General features: G+C 49.2%; 1 protein-coding gene across 4 annotated transcripts in view; it reads right to left on the bottom strand.

The window, feature by feature from the left end:
- Positions 1 to 2,597: 2,597 nt before the first annotated feature.
- Positions 2,598 to 16,086, bottom strand: part of apbb2b (amyloid beta (A4) precursor protein-binding, family B, member 2b) — a 41,416-nt gene continuing 27,927 nt past the window's right edge. For 3 of the 4 annotated variants that reach the window (XM_062530625.1, XM_062530629.1, XM_062530628.1), the window contains 10 exons: positions 16,018 to 16,086; positions 15,051 to 15,111; positions 14,179 to 14,325; positions 13,606 to 13,733; positions 10,811 to 10,925; positions 9,761 to 9,845; positions 8,965 to 9,054; positions 8,403 to 8,518; positions 6,852 to 7,031; positions 2,598 to 6,273 (listed from right to left, as the gene is read on the bottom strand). The exon at positions 16,018 to 16,086 is cut by the window's right edge and continues 17 nt beyond it. In XM_062530625.1, coding sequence (XP_062386609.1) covers positions 6,100 to 6,273; positions 6,852 to 7,031; positions 8,403 to 8,518; positions 8,965 to 9,054; positions 9,761 to 9,845; positions 10,811 to 10,925; positions 13,606 to 13,733; positions 14,179 to 14,325; positions 15,051 to 15,111; positions 16,018 to 16,086 — 1,165 coding nt within the window. In that variant the 3' untranslated portion in view covers positions 2,598 to 6,099. The remainder of the gene's footprint in view (positions 6,274 to 6,851; positions 7,032 to 8,402; positions 8,519 to 8,964; positions 9,055 to 9,760; positions 9,846 to 10,810; positions 10,926 to 13,605; positions 13,734 to 14,178; positions 14,326 to 15,050; positions 15,112 to 16,017) is intronic. The other variant, XM_062530627.1, reaches the window with a different exon arrangement.

Raw genomic sequence — 16,086 nt, 5'->3', positions numbered from 1 at the left:
GAGAGAGGAGCGGAGGGCAGGTCAAGACAAGGAGCGCAGGGCAGGGCAAGAGAAGGAGCGGAGGGTACATCAGGAGAAGGAGCTGCTGGGCTCTAGGCACGGTGTGCTGAAGGCCACGTGGGAATCAGGCCCAGGCCTGAGGAGAGAGGGCAGGTCCACTCCGGGCAGGCGTGGGCAGGAGGCAGTGCGGCCGCTGGAGCTGGTTCTGCCCCCCCTCTGTCTGAGCCAGGCTCGCTTGCCCCCCTCCCTCTCTCGCCTCATGTCCTCCTCCTCTCAGTTCTCCAGCTCCAGCTCCTCCATCTCCAGCAGAACCAGCTCAGCCCACTGGAACACATAGTGCCCCCAGCCCAGCAGAACCAGCAGAACCAGCTCAGCCCACTAGAACACATAGTGCCCCCAGCCCAGCAGAACCAGCAGAACCAGCAGAACCAGCTCAGCCCACTAGAACACATAGTGCCCCCAGCCCAGCAGAACCAGCAGAACCTGCTCAGCCCACTGGAACACAGACAGTAGTCTCCCTAGCCCAGCAGAACCAGCAGAACCAGCTCAGCCCACTAGAACACATAGTGCCCCCAGCCCAGCAGAACCAGCAGAACCAGCTCAGCCCACTGGAACACAGACAGTAGTCTCCCCAGCCCAACAGAACCAACAGAACCAGCTCAGCCCACTGGAACACATACAGTAGTGCCCCCAGCCCAACAGAACCAGCTCAGCCCACTGGAACACAGACAGTACAGTAGTCTCCCCAGCCCAGCAGAACCAGCTCAGCCCACTGGAACACATAGTCTCCCTAGCCCAGCAGAAACAGCTCAGCCCACTGGAACACATAGTCTCCCTAGCCCAGCAGAACCAGCAGAACCAGCTCAGCCCACCAGAACACAGACAGTAGTGTCCCCAGCCCAGCGGAGCTCACATGGCGTTGATGATGTATTTCTCCAGACTTCATCACAGCTGGCTTTGCTTTGACCCCCAGCGCCTGGGCACCGCAGTGCAGACCACACAGTGCATCCATCTGTATTCCACATAGCAACATGCCTGTGACTGAGCTCAACGTTTTAAGGACATACATGGATTTAAGGACATTGATCCTCATTCACCAACCGTTCTGAAATTTGTTCTTAAAACCCACTTACACAGTTTTTTTACACAGATTATGGTATTCACCCATGTTTTCTTGTTTTCTTTGGTAAGAACAGAATCTACAAACACTCAAGAGCACTCTTCCGCAAATTTGAGAACTGGCTTGTTATTGTGGTTATTGTATTTTCAGCATATCTACAGGTGTAAAATATAATATAATTGAAATGATAACTAAATACTTGATCATTTATGATATTTTTTCATTGAAATAGTATGGTATATTAAGCAAATTATTCTATTTTACAAAGCATTAAGGTATTTTAAAATAAATAAACACAACAAATAACACTTTTTCTATGAACTGCTAAATATACTACTGATTTACTATTCAATTGTTAATCGAATGGTCTTGCTCATGTACTGTGTAATATACGGTAGAGATGAAAGCTGCCGCCTCAGCCTCAATATGTGTGCACACGGCCCTACAGTATCATCCCTTTGATGGGGATTAACAGGGCGTTAAGATAATTAAGAATAATTTGCACACTCTGTCAATTTAAGAAGAAATGGGATTCGGCATGAAAGGAACAATACTGTGAATGATTCGGAGGTTTAAGAACACCTTTGTGAATCTGCTTAAGCTTTCATACTGTAGGACCCTCTTAAGAACACAGTGAAGACAATTCTTCGGAAGATATTGGTGAATTGAGGCCCTTTATCTACACCATAGATACTGTATATATAGAACCCTATACTGTATATGATCTACACTACATACTGTAACCTACAGCATTGATTTGAATTCAGCTTGTGTGTACAGCTGTTTATTTCCTATTGCATAGCACAATAACTCCACACTGGGCCACGTTAGTTTATCTACACATCTATTGCATAGCATAGTAACTCCACACTAGGCCCTTTATCTACTGTACCCCATCTATTGCATAGCACAGTAACTCCACACTGGTCCCTTTACTGTATCTACTGTACCCCATCTATTGCATAGCACAGTAACTCCACACTGGGCCACGTTAGTTTATCTACCATCTATTGCAGCACAATAACTCCACACTGGGCCCTTTACCCCATCTATTGCATAGCACAATAACTCCATACTGGGCCACGTTAGTTTATCTACCATCTATTGCAGCACAATAACTCCACACTGGGCCCTTTACCCCATCTATTGCAGCACAATAACTCCATACTGGGCCACGTTAGTTTATCTACCATATATTGCAGCACAATAACTCCATACTGGGCCACGTTAGTTTATCTACCATATATTGCAGCACAATAACTCCACACTGGGCCACGTTAGTTTATCTACCATCTATTGCAGCACAATAACTCCACACTGGGCCACGTTAGTTTATCTACCATCTATTGCAGCACAATAACTCCACACTGGGCCACGTTAGTTTATCTACCATCTATTGCAGCACAATAACTCCACACTGGGCCACGTTAGTTTATCTACCATCTATTGCAGCACAATAACTCCACACTGGGCCACGTTAGTTTTGAATATGCTCTTTATTTGCACAGGTTACATTGATATGGTGTACAAATCAGTGACCAGCCGAACAAGCCCATGTTGGTTTGTGTACATGTGTGTGGGACCACAGAGTGCCCATAGACAGCATTCAACACCTTGTGTGGTTACATCAGTTGGAGTACTTTCACTGGTGACTCAGCAGCTCAAGGCAGCACTTCAGAACAGAGCATCTCCACAGAGACGTAACCAGCAGCAGCTCACTCTCACACTGTGTGTGTGTGTGTGTGTGTGTGTGTGTGTGTGTGTGTGTGTGTGTGTGTGTGTGTGTGTGTGTGTGTGTGTGTGTGTGTGTGTGTGTGTGTGTGTGTGTGTGTGTGTGTGTGTGTGTGTGTGTGTGTGTGTGTGTGTGTGTGTGTGTTGGTGCAGATGCTGCCCTGGCTGCTGCCACTGAGACACGGTTCACAATAGAGTGGTAGCGGTGAGATTTGTTAACCCAGCAGAAAATAAAACAAACAAAAACAAAAGGAATATGAAACACAAGTTGTGTTCAATTGATTATTTAGGATCAATACAGGCTCACATTGAACTGACTCCTAAGGATGCATTGCAGAACCGTTCACCGCGAGGGCTGTCCCCCCTGTCTTCATTCACCAGTGCCTGGCAGTGTTGTCTATCACAAGAAACCCAGCTAGTTAAAACAGGAACATCTCTAGAAACGGCCTGAAGATTGCTCTGTGGAAGCATCAATCCATTCAGCCTTTTTTAAGTTTTGGAATGCATCTTTGAGGAACCTTAAAGTATCACATTAAATTAGTTCTTTTGTGACTGAATTCCACTAACTTTGATTCTTTTTCTACACGGACTCACATTATTTTTTGACTTATTAAGAAATTTCACAGAATCACACTAAACTGGATTGGTCGACTTCACTGGATTTAAGGCAATTTTACATTCCTTTCTCCTTAACCACAACCTGTGCTCTGTCAAACAGGCCATCACAGACATCCAGGCGACCATAGTGCTGCTTGTCTCAGAGACCAGAGGCCAGGACTACAGCAGCCTGGCCCAGGACAGCACTACTAATGGGCTCTTCACAAAGCAGAGCCAGTGTGCTCACTGACCGATACCTGTCTATCTCTTCCCGATGCCATAGGCTCTTCCTGTCCACTTCCTCATGAGGCCCGTGGGCAGAGAGCAGTGGCGGGGAAGAGGCCACCAGGGACTAAGGAACAGGCTTCAGTGGCCGCTTTTAGCCCAGGTTCATTCAGAATGGTGCCATTGGTTACTGCTGAGCCTGTCTAGTTCATGCCACATTTCTGCTGTTTCCGCATTAGAATGGATACAAGTATGAGGTGGCCAGTTTAGGAGTCAAAGCCTAAAAAGATTTGGCTGCTCGACATAACAACAACAACAACAAAAAAAAACAGCTTATATAACCCATATAAAAGAGAATAAATAAAATAAAATATCACTTCTGTTCTGCACTGACTCTGGGACATGCAAGGCAAGGTGATGCTCTTATCCAAAGAATGCATAGATACTGTAGATGCTCAGTCATCGTCTACTTTAGCCTTAATAAGAACCACAAAATAAAATTATATCAACAATCTTCATCTCCTTCTCACATCAATCAGCTGTCCATTTTTGTTTTATCTACATCACATACACAGATATTTTACACTTTGGCCAGAGTTTAAGTGTTCCACAAGCAAGGCTTTCTTTTGCAGGAAACAAGATTTTTTTATGAAAGAAAAGAAAATAAACAAACAAACAAAATGAATAGTTCATAATAGGGTAAACAAATGCAGTGTTTTATATATATTTATATATAGCTATGTACACACACGCACGCACGCACACATACACACACACACACACACACACACACACACACACACACACACACACACACACACACACAGCTTTTTCACATAAGCCCTCTGTCAGAGGGGAGAGGGAGGACAGGAGTGCTACAGAGAACAGGAGGAACCACTGGGAGAGAGAGGAACAACCAGATACATATAGTATATAGAGACAGAGAGAGAGAGAGAGAGAGGGAGAGAGAGAGAAACAACCAGATACAGAGAGAGAGAGAGAGAGAGAGAGAGGGAGGGAGGGAGAGAGAGAGAAACAACCAGATACAGAGAGAGAGAGAGAGAGAGGGAGGGAGAGAGGGACAACCAGATATATAGAGAGAAACAGAGAGAGAGAGAGAGAGAGGGACACAACCAGATACAGAGAGAGAGAGAGAGGGACACAACCAGGTACAGATACAGAGAAAGAGAGAGAGAGAAACAGGAAGCTGAAGAGTATGGTATAGTCTGTTTAAATAGTGTGTAGAGGAAGAGTTGATCAGGACTGAAGTGTACTGTACTGTACTGTACTGTAGTGTAGTGTGGAGTACACCTGCCTAGGCCTGAAGCGTACTGTACTGTACTGTACTGTAGTGTAGTGTGGAGTACACCTGCCTAGGCCTGAAGTGTACTGTACTGTAGATACTGTACTGTAGTGTGGAGTACTCCTGCCTAGGCCTGAAGCGTACTGTACATACTGTACTGTATGTAGTGTAGCGTGGAGTAACCCTGCCTAGGCCTGAGCGTACTGTACTGTACTGTAGTGTAGTGTGGAGTACACTTGCCTAGGACTGAAGCGTACTGTACTGTACTGTACTGTAGTGTGGAGTACACTTGCCTAGGACTGAAGCGTACTGTACTGTACTGTACTGTAGTGTGGAGTACACCTGCCTAGGCCTGAAGCGTACTGTACTGTACTGTACTGTAGTGTGGAGTACACTTGCCTAGGCCTGAAGTGTACTGTACTGTACTGTACTGTAGTGTGGAGTACACCTGCCTAGGCCTGAAGTGTACTGTACTGTACTGTACTGTACTGTAGTGTGGAGTACACCTGCCTAGGCCTGAAGTGTACTGTACTATAGAGATGGACACCAAACACTCCGACTGGTCAGCGCGTATTGGCGTTGGTATCTACGGGAGGCTGCAGGCGGATGCTACACTGGGTGAGAGTTCCGTGTGGTCCACCTGTCCGTGTCCATCTGTCCCTCGTGTCTCGGACAGGCAGGCCTGTTCCTTAGGGGGAGCCGGGGTCGGGTCAGGACTGGGGTCGGGGAGGAGAGGTCAACTAGACCGAGGGTGACAGTCGACCCTCTCTGTGTGCGCTCTGGGCAATGGGTGGATGATGGTGACAGGTCACCAGTCGGTCACTTTGGGGGCCAGCGTTCCACTCCCCTGGCGGGGGGGTCCTCATTATTCTGCTCCTCGTCTCCTCGTGTCCTTGTCTCCTCGTCTCCTCGTGTCCTTGTCTCCTCGTGTCCTTGTCTCGCTCCTTCTGGTCTGACGTATGTACAGATGAACAGGTCTGTGGGGCGGGGGCCGGGGGTGGGGGCAGTGGTTAAGAGGTAGGGTTTAAAGGTCATGGCTGGAGATGGGGCGGTGGTGGGGGCGGGGGTTAAAGGTTAAAGGTCATGGCTGGAGATGGGGAGGGTGGGTGCAGGGGTGGGGGCGTTACTGGGGCTGCTCGTGCAGGGGTCTCTTGTGCTTGAGTGTGTCGATGAGGGACAGCACGCCTCGCTTGACGCTGGTGGAGACGCGCCGCGACACCGAGTCACCACCAGGGGGCGCCACTCCGCACGGCCGCTGAGACGGAGGACGCGCCACCAGACACTTCTGATAGCGCAGCTGCACACACACACACACACACACACACACACGGGCACAGACACAGACACACACACACACACACACACACACACACACACACACACATACACACACACACACACACACGGGCACAGACACACACACACACACACACACACACACACACACACACACACACACACACACACGGGCACAGACACACACACACACACACGGGCACAGACACAGACACAGACACAGACACACACACACACACACACACACACACACACACACACACACACACACACACACGGGCACAGACACAGACACAGACACACAGACACAGACACAGACACAGACACAGACACAGACACACACACACACACACACACACACACACACACACACACACACACACACATACACACACACACACAGACAGACGGGGAGAACAAGAAGAGTGAGACAGGTAGAAGCACACTCCAGGGGAGACTCCTTTAGAGTGTCCCTGTGCACATCCAGTAGGCGTGCTGTGAAGGTGCTGCGGTGGTGTGTGTGTGTGTGTGTGTGTGTGTGTGTGTGTGTGTGTGTGTGTGTGTGTGTGTTCTGCTCACCATGCATGCGGCCTGCACGGCCTCGGACACGCTGCCGGCGTTGGGCTCGCACCAGAAGGCGTGGCACTCGAAGTGCTGGTTGCCCGTGTCCATGATGAAGGCAAACGCGTGCACGTCATGGCCGACGCCCATGAAGGACAGGAAACGCACCCGACACTCCACCAGCACCTCCTCTTCCTCCTGACACACACACACACACACACACACACACACACAGCACAGCTATGAGACACACACACAGTACACACACTCCACCAGCACCTCCTCTTCCTCCTGACACACACACACACACACACACACACACACAGCACAGTTATGAGACACACACACACACAATCCACCAGCACCTCCTCTTCCTCCTGACACACACACGCACACACACACACACACACACACAGCACAGTTATGAGACACACACACACAATCCACCAGCACCTCCTCTTCCTCCTGACACACACACACACACACACACACACACACAGCACAGTTATGAGACACACACACACACTCCACCAGCACCTCCTCTTCCTCCTGACACACACACACACACACACACACACAGCACAGTTATGAGACACACACACACAATCCACCAGCACCTCCTCTTCCTCCTGACACACACACACACACACACACACACACACAGCACAGTTATGAGACACACACACACACTCCACCAGCACCTCCTCTTCCTCCTGACACACACACACACACACACACACAGCACAGTTATGAGACACACACACACAATCCACCAGCACCTCCTCTTCCTCCTGACACACACACACACACACACACACACACACACACAGCACAGTTATGAGACACACACACACACTCCACCAGCAACTCCTCTTCCTCCTGACACACACACACACACACACACACACACAGCACAGTTATGCTGCTGCTGGCATGTGCATGCTTGAGATGCTGAAAGCCACTGGAGATGGCGGATGAGGTGTGAGGGCATGTGAGTGGTGTGGGGTCTTGCCTTTAATGACGGTGATGGGGGCATGTGAGTGGTGTGGGGTCTGCCTTGTCTTTAATGACGGTGATGGGGGCATGTGAGTGGTGTGGGGTCTTGCCTTTAATGACGGTGATGGGGGCATGTGAGTGGTGTGGGGTCTTGCCTTTAATGACGGTGATGGGGGCATATGAGTGGTGTGGGGTCTTGCCTTTAATGACGGTGATGGGGGCATGTGAGTGGTGTGGGGTCTTGCCTTTAATGACGGTGAGGTGTGGGGGCATATGAGTGGTGTGGGGTCTTGCCTTTAATGACGGTGATGGGGGCATGTGAGTGGTGTGGGGTCTTGCCTTTAATGACGGTATGGGGGCATGTGTGTGGGGTCTTGCCTTGTCTTTAATGACGGTGATGGGGGCATGTGTGTGGAGTGGTGTCTTGCCTTGTCTTTAATGACGGTGATGGGGGCATGTGTATGGTGTGGTGTCTTGCCTTGCCTTTAATGACAGTGATGGGGGCATGTGTGTGGTGTGGTGTCTTGCCTTGTCTTTAATGACGGTGATGGGGGCATGTGTATGGTGTCTTGCCTCGTCTTTAATGACGGTAACCGTGGCGTCAGCTACATTCAGCACGACGGGGCTCCAGGTCTCCCTTGGTGACGCGGTCATCAGGCTGTCTATGGCGTCGTTCAGAATGTCCATACCTGCAGGACAGCGGGTCAGGCCAGGGCGTGAGCACAACAGACAACAGGGCCTTTAAGCAACAAGGTTCCAGTGATGTTACACCCTAAAAGCACCCCAACCCCCCTTAGCTGTTCTAACACCACTGGAACATGAAGCCTCGCAGGGCTTATTGCTTCTCTTCAGTTACTACATATACCTGGCAAGATATCAGAAAATAAAGGCACAGCAACTATAAATTGAATGATTTATTCATAGATAATCATTCCTCTGCCAAGAAATATATTTCTTCTATCGGAATGGTTGCAAAGCGAGACACAACAGCGAGACGCAGCAACTGTAACGTTTCTACGCCAATAGGTGGCGCTGCAGTACAGAATGAGAGCGGTCAGTGTGAAGGGCTGTGTAGGGCTGCAGTACAGAATGAGAGCGGTCAGAGTGAGGGGCTGTGCAGGGCTGCGGTACTCACACATACCAATGGGTCTGGCCACCTGGAGCAGCCCCAGATACAGCACCTGGAACCTCTGCACCAGCTCCGTCTTGGGAGTGGGGAACTCCGCTGGGGACACACACGCACGCAGAGGGAGACCAATCAATCATCAGCGCTGCTCAAGTGAACAGGAAGTAGAGTACATAATACAAACACACGCAGAAGGAGACCAATCAATCATCAGTGCTGCTCAAGTGAATGGTACATGAAGTAAGTAATTAAAAAAGCCATGCAGTTAATCACAGAGATGTCTATGATTCTGCCTCATTGTCTTTTCAGACTTGGCATGTCAGTGTCATTCTAATTTGAATGACGGACAAAGCACAAAGTCTTAAGTCTGACAAAAGTTAATTCAATAACTTCTGTTGTTAGTCACAAATGGAGATCATCTTGGCTAGTTCCATAGCAGTAAGAGTTTTACTGTAACACATCCAGACACACACACAGTTCAGACTCACACTCTCTGGGTGTAGCAGTAAGAGTTGTACTGTAACACATCCAGACACACACACACACACACACAGTTCAGACTCACACTCTCTGGGTGGAGCAGTAAGAGTTTTACTGCAACACATCCAGACACACACACAGTTCAGCCTCACACTCTCTGGGTGTAGCAGTAAGAGTTGTACTGTAACACATCCAGACACACACACACACACACACTTCAGACTCACACTCTCTGGGTGTAGCAGTAAGAGTTATACTGTAACACATCCAGACACACACACACACACACACACACACACACACACACTCTCTGGGTGCAGCTTACCTGCAAGAGGGAGATCGACTCCTGTCTGGCGCTCATGCATGGCTCCGCCCACTGCCGCTTTCGCAAGCTTGCGTTCTGCCATGATCTACACACACACACACACATGCAGAGAGTTTATTTATGTTGAGGTTTTTTTTACTTACTTACAAAAGTAAGCTTGCTGTTGGTGAATTTGTTCATCTCTACCAAATTGAGCAACAGCAAGAAGACTAAAGCAGCATTTGTGACTGTTTCCAGTGGAGAGAAGAGAGCTGCAGCAGGGTTACATCAGGCATCCAATATGCAGTTTTTGGTGATGTAACGCCACAGGAACCACCATATTTGTGCCACTGAATATCTGGGTTTGTGCTCGCTGGCTCCAGTGACCCACAGGCTCAGATGACAGCCGTGCTCGTTCCCCCCCCCCCCCCCCCCCCCCTCTCTCCTCCTGCCCACACACTGGAGCTAGCTCTGGGCCTCGGACTGTTCTCCCCTCTCAGACCCCCATAAAGCATTCAGACACCAGCTGAAATGCACATCACAGCGCTTACAGACTGATCATAAGTCACAGGAATGAGGAGACACAGGTTGGAGAGGGAGGGAGGAGTAGAGAGCACAAGAGAGGAGTCAACATGGAGTAAGCCTGAGGTACGGTAGAGTGGGAGGAGTCAACATGGAGTAAGCCTGAGGTACAGTATGGTAGAGTGGGAGGAGTCAACATGGAGTGGGAAGAGTCAACATGGAGTAAGCCTGAGGTATGGTAGAGTGGGAGGAGTCAACATGGAGTAAGCCTGAGGTACGATAGAGTGGGAGGAGTCAACATGGAGTGGGAGGAGTCAACATGGAGTAAGTCCGAGGTATGGTAGAGTGGGAGGAGTCAACGTGGAGTGGGAGGGGCCAATACGGAGTGGGAGGAGTCAATGTGGAGTGGGAGGAGTCAACATGGAGTAAGCCTGAGGTATGGTAGAGTGGGAGGAGGAGCGGGGGGAGGAGGAGCGGGGGGAGGAGGAGCTGGGGGAGGAGGAGCGGGGGGAGGAGGAGCAGGGGGGAGGGGTCTCTTATGTCTCTTACCCGGGAGCAGATCTCGTGTAGACTGGTGGCGATGGCTTTGGCAGGCGTGTCACAGCGGAACACATGACATTTCAGAATACGGGTGTCTTTGTCTCGGGCCACATACGCAAAATCCCTGGAAAGCAAACAGGAAATGATGATGGGCAACATAATATGTTTGGATCATCCTAAAATAAATTAAAATGCCATGACTTTTTTTTGACCAATGTTGAAATGACATGTCTGTTATTCTAAACAAAGACTTTCATATATAATGAATAAGGCTATATGATTGCATACAGGCTGATCAGATGAGGGTGTGGTGTTTGACCAATTATTTTATTTGTGTGTGTGTGTGTGTGTGTGTGTGATCAAAAGCCTTGATGACAAATGAGTTGCCCTTTAACACTGAATGAACACTGAAAGAAATCAATACATCCTTGACACACACACACACACACACACACACACACACACACACACACACACAGACACACACAGACACACACAGACACACACACACACACACACACACACGCATGAAAGGGCCCTGGGGAGGCGAGGGACACGTCAGCATTGAGATGGAGGAAGTGACAATAAGAAAGAGCAGCAGAGCTCAGCTCAGGAGGAAGAAGAATGGCTTTACCTCTCTCTGAATCCATGACAGCAGTGGAGCAGAGAAACAAGATTAGAGACATACAGCACATCTCACATACACATACACACACACATACACACACACACACACACACACACACACACACACACACACACACACACACACACACACTTAGCCGCTTACACACACACACACACACACACTTTCCAGTGAAAGCACTGTGAGAATACTGTGAGTATTTCTACACTGAGCTATAACACAATACCTTGAAATGACCCCTACACACACACACACACACACACACACACACACACACACAGCGTCATAGGACCTACTGTAAATTAGCCTCTCCAACAATAGCTCTCCCCACTATCACCTGAGCAGAGCAGAGATGCAGTCTAGTTCAACACTGTTTTGCTGTTCACTCTCCCTCTCCCCTTCTCCCCCTCACACACACAGCGCACACTCACACGGTCCACCCAGCTGCAACCCGTACACTCTTCTCCACCAGGCAGAGAAAGAGAAGCAAATCACAGAGAGAAAGAGAAGGAAAAATGGCACAAGACTCACAGAAGAGGCAGGTGTGTGTGTGAATGGATCCCTTCATCTAGGCACTAGCATGATGTTAGCGCAGCTCGTCTCCAGTCCCACATGAAGCACAACACAAGCTCTGCCCTCCTGCTGTCCGTCCTCATTACACCTCTCCTCTCCTCTCCTCCTCTCCTCTCTTCTGCGCTCCTCCTCTCCTCCTCTCTTCTGCGCTCCTCTTCCTCTCCTCCCCTCCCCTCCTCTCCGGTGTCCTTCTTCCTCTCCTCTCTCCTCCCTCTCTTCTCCTGCACTTCTGTGTCACTACGGTAACCTCTAACAGAGACACTCTACTTCACTCTTGGTGAAGCTTGGATCGTGCTGCCCCCCTCCAAGAAAGATGGAGAGAAGGATGGAGAGCAAATGAGAGAGAGAGAGAGAGCGCGAGAGAGAGGGAGACAGAGAGACAGAGCGAGAGAGAGAGAGAGAGAGAGAGAAAGAGAGATCGGGGAGTTGTTGTGCTCTGCTTCACACACACACACACACACACACACACACACACACACACGGTTCAGTCCCACAGAGACTCTGTGACAAATGGTGTGCAGCTCTCTCTGCTGGTTAGACTGCAATACTGCGCTGAAAAAGAACTAGGATTCTGCGTGCGAGCACGCACGCGCACACACACACACACACACACACACACACACACACACACACACACACACACACACACACACACACACACACACACACACACACACACACACACACACACACACACACACACACACACACACACACACACACACACACACCACACGCATAAAACTGTGCTGTCTCTTGCAGATTCATAGTCACCTGCACAAGTGTTATCTTAGAGCACCCCCGCCCCCATGTCTCCCACACACACACACACACACACACACACACACACACACACACACACACACACACACACACACACACATTCCTGAATCCTGCAGCAGCGCTGCAGCTGGCTGGGGCTCTGAGGCTCTGCGTCTGCGTCTGCACTGCACGCTATAAACATTTCAGCAGCACTCCGGGCTCTTTATCAATCTTTCATTCCTGTCCTCTTCACACACTCCCCTCCCACAATCATTACTGCTGACCTCTCACTGAGGACTCCTGTGTGTGTGTGTGTGTGTGTGTGTGTGTGTGTGTGTTTCTATTCCACACTAAAGCTCGATGAATGAAATTCCTGAGACTAACGAGAGATTTGGTCATGGTTCTTAGGAGACAAATAAAGGCCTGTTTTGCTGATGTTTTGCTGGTTTTGCTGGTTCAGCTTGAGCAGTAGATGAGAAACTACAGAACTCCCCATTCCACACTGGCAACCTGCACGCTCATCTACTCATCTACAGTACAGTATGCTCATCTACTCATCTACAGTACAGTATGCTCATCTACTCATCTACAGTACAGTATGCTCGTCTACTCATCTACAGTACAGTATGCTCATCTACTCATCTACAGTACAGTATGCTCATCTACAAGAGACAGCAACACATATCAGCCAATCAGCCAACAACGTCTGATCACATCTCTCCTCTCATCTCTCCTCTCCTCTCCCCCCTCTCCTCCCCCTCTCCTCTCCTCCCCCTCTCCTCTCCTCCCTGGGCGGTCTCCAGAGTTCCAGGGGTGTCCTCACCTGCCGTTGTCGCGGCCCACGCCCCACACGCGGATGCTGACGATGGGCTGAGAGTGCAGGACACTGCGGTCCATTGGGTCCACTAGGTTCAGCAGGTTGTTCTCCAGTACCAAATACATGTCCTTCCCCTACACACACACACATACATTTCAAATGCTTCCATATTTTTCTTCCATATTACTACATTTAACATTCTTCCATATTACTACATTTCACATTTTAATCCACTTCAAAGAGAAATAAATACAAAATGTACTGATACTTTGTCTCAGTAATCCACTGAAAAGAATACAGAAAACTGGGGATCTGGTCTAAATAACTGTTTTGTTTTTCTTCAAAAGTGGCATCCAGGGGGGCGCTGTGGCGCAGCAGGCTACAGCGCCCATACAATATACGGGTCTGAGTGCCCACAGGGACCCAGGTTCGAATCCAGCCTGCGGTCATGTCCCGATCCCACCCCATCTCTCTCCCACTTATTTCCTGTCTACCTCTTCACTATCCTATAATAATAAAGGCAAAAGGCCATAAAATATAATAAAATATACTTAATGAATATAAATATGGTGTCCATACCTCTCCCCAGATGCCCACGGTGTCGCGGATGTCGTTCTTGCAGTAGGAGAGCTGGCGGATGCAGTTGTTCACGGCAACGCTGCTTTTCCCTGGAGCCAAGTCCTCTTCTGCCATCTCTACCCAGCCAAGGGATCGCACCGCAAAACACTACACACACACACAATTAGTACCATTAATACAGTACAATTACCAATATCATTCTCATTCTGTTCTCCTCTCTCTCTCTGTGTTTACTTCATGTAGTTCCTTTTTCTCTCCACAGTGTGGCACTGTTTCAATCCAGAGTTGGCTACTAAATCAATGTGCAAATCCTAAATCATGAGACGCCCAATCAATGTGTCCTCCAGCAGGATTTCACAACAGAGCAGCAGAGTAGAGTGTGCCTGAGTCCTGGGCCAAGTGAGAGGTGGACTCAGCTCTTGTGCTGCGCTAAGGAATCATACGCATCTGAGGTTATGCAATCAGCAACAAGTTCATGTATTATCTGTATCAGTGCAAAACCATCTTTGCACAGTTCAGGAGCCCCCTGTGTCTGTGTCTGTGTGTGTATGTGTGTGTCCGTGCATGCCTGTGTGCATGTGTGTGCACAATGTTTTTCCACACACAAGCAATGTTTTTGCATTTTTCCCTTGCTGGATGCGTCACTCCGCTGAGCTCCAGATTTTCCTCACACTTTTTCAGCGTCTTTGGCAACCTTAAGGCCTGATTTTTTACATTCTTTAAAATTTTTCAAAATAAACCCCTTTTTGAGCCTTAAACTCTGTGTTCTCCAATTTATGGGATGGTGGGATGGTGTGTGTGTGTGTGTGTGTGTGTGTGTGTGTGTGTGTGTGTGTGTGTGTGTGTGAGCCCAGTGCTGGAGGAGAGCTCACCTTGGCCTCGGGGTCACTGTTGATGCTGCTGGAGTCCTCCTCCTCCACAGGCGGGGGGTTTCTGCAGGACAAGATGGAGTCACACACACACCACACAATCCTAGTGCAGAGATCCACACACACACACACACACACACACACACACACACACACACACCACGCAATCCTAGCGCAGAGATCCACACACACACACACACACACACACACACATCACACACACACCACACACAGACATCACACACACCACACAATCCTAGTGCAGAGATCCACACACACACACACACACACACACACACACACACATCACACACACACCACACACAGACATCACACACACCACACAATCCTAGTGCAGAGATCCACACACACACACACTCCACACACACACATCACACACACCACACAATCCTAGTGCAGAGATCCACACACACACACACACACACACACACACACACACACACACACACTCCACACACACACATCACACACACACACACACACACACACACCACACAATCCTAGTGCAGAGATCCACACACACACATCACACACACCACACAATCCTAGTGCAGAGATCCACACACACACATCACACACACCACACAATCCTAGTGCAGAGATCCACACACACACACACACACGCACACACCACACAATCCTAGTGCAGAGATCCACACACACACACACACACACACACACACACACACACATCACACAATCCTAGTGCAGAAATGCTGTTATGAATCCTACCATCCACACACATACACACTCCACACACACACGTCACACAATCCTAGTGCAGAGATCCACACACACACACACACACCCACACTCCACACACACACACACATATCACACAATCCTAGTGCAGAGATGCTGTTGTTATGAATCCTACCATCACACGCGTACACAATCCACACACACACATCACACCGTCACATCCAGTGACAGGTGTCTCTAACGTTACCTGAGCTTTAAGGACGCGTAGCGCAGGGTTGCTCCCTCAAACTCCTTGAGGCTGGGGTCCGGGGTGACT

This window comes from Sardina pilchardus, chromosome 2 (genome assembly GCF_963854185.1).
Source record: "Sardina pilchardus chromosome 2, fSarPil1.1, whole genome shotgun sequence".
NCBI lineage: Eukaryota > Metazoa > Chordata > Actinopteri > Clupeiformes > Clupeidae > Sardina > Sardina pilchardus.
The sequence above is the reverse complement of the archived record's forward strand: the minus strand, read 5'-3'. Positions and strand labels throughout refer to the sequence as shown.